Source organism: Chironomus tepperi, unplaced genomic scaffold (genome assembly GCF_022539635.2).
Source record: "Chironomus tepperi strain 1889 unplaced genomic scaffold, CSIRO-AGI_Ctep_v1 contig_422, whole genome shotgun sequence".
NCBI classification, from domain to species: Eukaryota; Metazoa; Arthropoda; class Insecta; order Diptera; family Chironomidae; genus Chironomus; species Chironomus tepperi.
The window spans coordinates 514042-520643 of NW_027226544.1; the positions used below are offsets into that span (position 1 = coordinate 514042).

The 6602-nt window shown below is 34.8% G+C and overlaps 1 protein-coding gene across 2 annotated transcripts; it reads left to right on the plus strand.

Annotated features, from left to right (window-relative positions):
* LOC139097444 (carboxypeptidase N subunit 2-like) lies at positions 1–4542 on the plus strand. 2 transcript variants are annotated; one of them, XM_070649273.1, is made up of 2 exons: positions 1–973; positions 1040–4542. In XM_070649273.1, exons 1-2 carry the CDS (start codon positions 4–6, stop codon positions 1126–1128), a joined length of 1059 nt encoding a protein of 352 aa, XP_070505374.1. In that variant the 5' UTR covers positions 1–3; the 3' UTR covers positions 1129–4542. The 2 variants fall into 2 exon arrangements, with proteins under 2 accessions (XP_070505374.1, XP_070505373.1); XM_070649272.1 differs by having other exon boundaries at positions 1345–4542.
* The last annotated feature ends 2060 nt before the right edge of the window (positions 4543–6602 follow it).

Below are 6602 nucleotides of genomic sequence, written 5' to 3' on the forward strand. Positions count from 1 at the left end.
AAAATGAAATATTTATTTTTAATTTTATTAATGAACATTTTTCGTGTCCTGGGTCAACAACCTAGCATCACGTGCAACTATTTGATAAGCACAAACAACGAGTACACTTGCAGGATGGAAATTTACAATCCAAGTGGATTAAACAATTTTAGGGAAGTGAATGGAACACATTTAGAGAATATGTCAAGCAGTGATGTCATAAGAATTGAAATTTTTGGATCTACGAGAAATACGTTGAATTTTCCATCAATAATTTGTCTAACATTCACTAATGTAGTTACAATAGACTTTACACGAGCAGAAATTCAAAGGATTGATGCTGGTTCGTTCAAGAGATGCACGATACTTGAAGTCTTGTTTCTAGATAGCAATAGAATCAGCCACATTAATGAAGATGCATTTTTTAATAATCGCGAACTTCGAATATTGCATTTTTCCCATAACCAGCTTATTGAAGTGCCTGAAAATACTTTTGTTCATCTACATCAATTGATTCGGTTATCATTGACCGGAAACAACATCTCTGATTTTGCTGATAACACATTTAAGTCATTGACGAGCCTAGAAACGCTCAATTTGGCAAAAACTCGCATTACCAAACTTAGAAGCAGTTGGTTCGAAACCTTAGAAAACCTGCAAATTCTTTGGATTTACGAAAATTCAATTGATGACTTTCCCGAGGGTATTTTCGCGCCATTAAAGAATATGTGGCTACTTACAGCCTTTCATATGAATTTAACAGTGATTCATTCAAGCTCTTTCGGACCACTTCCAAGACTCAATTCTGTTGATTTTCATGCCAATCAAATTGATGCATTTGATGAAAAATTTATGGATAATACAGATGTTGGTACATTGGATATGATGAGTAATGTATGTGCTAATGACTGGATGTCGGATAACAAACCATCCAGAGAGACTTTGAGGGCAACAATGAGGATTTGTTTTGAAAATTACAGGAGATTAGTTAATGGTAAGCATGACTTATTTGACTTTTGTGTTGCGTTGTCGTTATTGATACAGTTCTGGATCTTTGAAGCTGCATTGTTTGTTGCAATAAAGAACATGAGTTCTTGGTTTCGTGACTCGACGGGAAACTTGTCATTTTTCGAATCATGTGCAGTATAAACGCGGCTCACAGTCTACTTTAGTACGTAAATGGTAATAAGCTGGCAATAGCGTCATCAAATCAGTGGTTCTGATCCCACTACGAATTGTAAATCTTATGAATTCAGAGATCTGACTCACCCTCACCCGTAAAACAATCATTAACCGTTAAACACCTCAGGTCAGCTATGAATCTCAGTGATCTAAATATTTAAAGTTCTTTTTTTCTATTTTTAGGAGCCACACCAACTTCAAAGTCCTTTTTGTATCCGTTTGGACTCGTCTTCTTGTATGTGTCACTCGGGCTCAGATTTCAATTCTCCCAGTCGTAAAATCGGCCTTTTTTTTATTTTTTGTTTAAATTTTTACATGCTTGCTTATTAAGAAGCAACAGCAACTTCATAACCAGACTGTATTATTCTGCTTTTAGACTACAGAGTTTGAAGATCTGAGCAACAATTTAAGGAATTTGATGAGACTTTTCAAATGTCTAAGCTTACTTACAGAAGAGTTACAATCGGAAATTCAAGCCATATGAAAAGAAAAATTAGAAATGCAGCAATATATGACATCATCTATTGACGATTTGCAACGACAAATCAACAAACTTCCTAATCGACCTTAATGATCCAATTAAGAATTTAAAATGAATTTTAAAATATTTTATCAGCTCTAATTTAGTTTGTTTTCATCCTCAATTGCAAAAAATCACGATAAATTTCCTTCCATTAATCTTTCTTCATCCTCATCTTCCCACATATCCGACACAACTTTTAATAAGAATAAATAAGAAAACACACAAACATTATCAGCACTTGGGGGAAGTAAAGAAGAAGAGGAAAAAAAAAAACATAAAATTGTCATCACGCATTTTGAGGAAATCTCGACACATTAACAAGTTCTGTGAGTGCTCGTCATATTATTAATATTAGAGGCTAGAACAGGGGTGGGTAATCTTTTATGTGACACGGCACATCTCAGTTGTATGCTACGACTGAAATTGAACACGGCATGCAGCTTAGACATGACTTCAATGGCATATCATTGAGAGTGCAGTAGTAAGAGAGGTACGGAAGGTGTATAATTTATTTATGGCACTTTGCCTGCCCATTAGAAACTGTCAGAAATTACTTAAAGACAAATCCAGCATTTGATCAACTTTAAATGCGGCAAAATACCCTCGTGCGCCTTCGCTAAGGAAGTAAGTAAGTAATATGCCGTATATCCAAATAACCCTCAAAAGTTTAGTGATAGGAGCATGCGACCAGAAATCATAGGACGTAGATTCGAGGTCCACTCGAGATCAATACTTTTTCTGTCTTTATTAGCAAAAACTGTGCCTTAGAACACAGTTTGAACAGCACTGAACTAGAAGAATGAAAATTAATTTTATCATCACATTTAGGGATACCATTACCTTATCGCTTATGACTCTTTTTAAATGACTCAGGTCTTTAGAAATACTTAATAAAATGTTTAGCACTTAAGTGCGTACGAGTGATGATTAATGCTGATGAGTCTCAATATTTAATGCTACACTGTTAGTATGAGAGGCATGGGGAGTGGGTAAAGTTGAAAATTTTCCTATTTTAATCTTTGTTATGAATTATTGTGATTTTTATGGGAGCTTGTTGTGTAGGAAATTTAACGCTTAATCACTATTGAGTCAGTGAGTCAATGATATGACTAAGGTTCAGTAAACTACATGCAAATAAAATTTTATTGTCTATTAATCAAAAGTCATACACAATTCAGTTAATCAAGCATATTATAAGCAATGGAAAAATCAAAAGACTCAAAAATTCCAAATTCTACAAATTTAAGCAATGCCGAGAGAAGATTACAAGACCTAATAAAATTAAAGAACGAATTGGATGCTAAAGAGAGGGAACAGAAGCAAAAGGCTTTTAAATCAACAGTAGAAAGAGAGAATAAAATCACTAAAGCAGTAGAAATGGAGATAAACAGCACTAATGATTCGAGGAATATTTTTGTGAAGAAACTCAATAATTTAAGTTCAGTTCCGGATAGTTCTTGTCAGTTGATGTAAAAAAAGTCAAAATTAAGGGGTTCATTAATAAGTGATGTGAATCAGCAATTAGTATTCTTTAAATCAGGGGCGTAGTCAATTTGGCACTGAGTTGGATAAAAAATTAAGGAGCTATAGTCCCCTAGTGCTCCTCTCCCTGGTTATGTCCCTGCTTAAATTTTTTCATTTCCTTTTCCCAGGTGTAGGTTCCAATGCTATTCGACTTAGACTAATTAAACCTTAACGTCGTTAATGTATACTTAATTCAATATTTGTCGAAATAACAGCGTCACCTTAATGCAGCGCTTCCCAAACTACGATTGGTGACACACTTGTGTATTTTAAACCTCCAGGTGTGTCGCGGAAAGTATGAATAAACACTAAATTAGTAAACAGTAGACATAACGACATCACGACAGACACTGCGTCTTGTTCGAAAAAGTTTGAGAAATGTAATCAAGTCCATCGTGGAGCTGTTTGAGCATCACTGGATTATATGTTAATAATTGTTTTGTTGAAGTACTTAGCTCTATGCTTTCTCGCTATCAGGACCGGGATCTTGAAAATTTCAAAAGTTCAAAAGATCGGGATTGAAAATTCCGAAAATTTATCGGGACCGGGATTTCGAGAAAGCGTACTCAGCTCCAGGGGTGTATCCATACATTTTGAGTGTGGAAGAATTTTGGAGAAGAAGAGGAATCCCCTGAGTAAGACCATGCTAAGCTAAGTCCATGTCCATCAGAAGAAAATCTTAAACATTATTGCTACTCATCTCAAACATGACCATGAACCCATTAATACTATCCTGACTAACTCGGAAATTTCATTTCATCGAGTAGAGTCAGAATCTTTTAATAAATACACAATAATAAGCAGAGTAAATAAAAATATTATTCACAAAGATTCAAATTATTCATCACATTTACGCTCAAATGAATGACTCATCTATGTACAATGAATCAGTTACACTTCTGATCTAGTATAAAAAGCAATACATTTCAGCATTTAATTCATTAAAGGCAAAATTAGTCGCTAAAATGGATAGTTTAGAAGTTAAATTAAATTTAATATCAACTGCTAAAGAGGATCAATCGTCTTTAACAGAATGTGAAGCTGTCGATGAAGATGATCAGTTGAATTTGACCAAAAACATCGAACAAGAGGATGAATCATCATTTGAAGACAAATTGGAAGGTGAAGATTTAAGCAAAATAGAGGCACAAATAGAATACGAAACCATTAAGCAACTAGAGGCTCAAATAGAGAGAAACAGAAATTTGAAGAAGCTGCTTCTTAACAAATTAGATGAATTAAGACAGATTGAAGATACTAGTTTGTAAATTTAAGATTTTTGTGATTGTTCTAATTCATGAAGGAACTGAAAATTAAAATTTATATAGTTTGTACATTTTGTTTTGCATTTTCTTTATTCCTTTTGTTACGTCCACTTGATGGCTAGTCGAAAATTTGTATTTTTAAATGACGCATAAGGTTAATGAACTCATGAAAAGGTTGTTCACTTTTTTCCAATCATAATTTTGCAATATGAGCAGTAATTTGTTATCTTCAGCAGTAAAGAGGGCGATTAAGAGTGGATTTAACTCTAGCTTTGACAGAATCGCTTGTATATTCCACTATGGTCAGATCAGAGCTCGAAGTTGACTCGATCTTTATATGAAGTCGTCATGCAAAATCCGAGTTGATCTCTAGCTTTGATTCAGACAGAGTGGTGCAGAGGACAGACAACTCAGGTGACAATGTTGGTCACTTTCTTCACATTTTTGTCTCATTTTTTTGTCATTTTCCACCTGAGTTGTCCGCCATCCGATGATGTGTAGCAATATGATGAACATTGTATTGTAGAAGGAGGTGGACGAGAACAAGATGAAATTGAACTCTGGGGAAACGTTAGATTGAGAAAAGGGTGAGGAATTTGAAGTATAGTGGGAAAAATAGAAACAAGAGCTCCTAGATTACCTTTAGAATACAGTATTGAGAAAATGGATGAATTGGGTTTGTATGGATCGTAAAGATGTTATGGTCGATTTGGATTTTTGCATTATTTTCATGATTTTGTCATGAAAGTCCTTAGTAGATTAAAGAGCTAAGTAGGAGCCTCTCAAAACCTCCCTGAATACGCTTCTGCCAACAACTCCTTTATCCATTGTATTGCAATCCCTTCTCATCGATTACCACAGCTTTCACTGAAATATCTCAGTCCTCAGACATTCTCACAACAAATAATAATCATCCTAACAACAGGAATCATCTGAGTTCAAAGACACCCAATCCCAACCCAATCCCATAAGTTCTCAATTTAACACAATATCTACTTAATAAAAAATCCCATAAATCCCCCACCTTACATCCTCCACTTCTTTTTCTTGCTATCCTTGTGACAACTATGAATGTCGTAAGTCAAACACAGTTGTCAAGTATAAATGCAAGTGAGGAGGGAGGGAAATAAGTGAAAAGAGAAAATAAAAAACTTTTTAAAATTTGTTGAAGCTATAAAAACTTTATGAGTATACAACGGAAGTACTTTATCGTCGTACTTCAAGGTGCTTATAAGTTTAACACGATTTTTTTTTAATATGATTATCTCATTTTTTTTATTTTATTTCCTTTATGGACGATTGCAGGATGTAAAAGGGAAACTTCCAGCGTCATGTCATCCTGATAATTTAATTGCCAAGTCAAAATGATGTCAGACAAATTAAAGGAAGTAAAAGGTGTGAGACAACAACTGAAAATATTTTTTTTTCTCCATCCCGATCAACGGAAAAGTGCGGCACACGCGAGATGGCAATAAATTTTAATTACACAAACCACTTAATGTTTACTCGAGAAAAAAGCAGCAGAATGAGTGGAAATATTACGGGAAGGAGGATCAAAATGAACCTGAGCAATTATTAGAAATTAATTGATTGTAATTTTGACTTAATTGAGATAAATTTTCGTGTTTCTCGACTGAATGACTGTTTTGAGGGCAATAAATGAAAGTACGAGTGGTAGATTGCCGTTGTGCACTTTTTTTTCGGATGTAGTGGTCGATAATTTATAGAAGTGATAGTTTTTTGGATGTAAAATTCACTGTCTGGACGTTGAAAAATGTTGAGATAGTGGAGATAGTTTTAGACAGTTGTGGACAGCCTGTACATTGCGGAATACTTTTGTTTGAAAATCCTATGAATTATATGCCGTGTGGAGTTTCGGTTGAGGCTAACGACCAAGGTGTGCCATGAAAAATAAACGGTTTACAATCATTGCTTTTACTTGCTTATTTACTGGAACTATGATCCGGCTTGGAGCCTAGGGTGCTAAAAAAGACTCAGTATTGCAGTAAGGGGTATCCTGTGTGCTGCCAAAATGACATGTGCGGTTTTGATCATGGCTTTCCACCAAGAATAAAAGGTTTTCCACCACTGTAGTATAGCATTGGATTGAAAAGATGTGCCAGCTGTGT

Coding starts and splice junctions, on each gene's coding strand:
- LOC139097444 (XM_070649272.1), top strand. CDS start 4: ATGAAATATTTATTTTTAATTTTATTAATGAACATTTTTCGTGTCCTG. Junction 974..1,344: donor TTACAGGAGATTAGTTAATG/GTAAGCATGACT, acceptor TTCTATTTTTAG/GAGCCACACCAACTTCAAAG.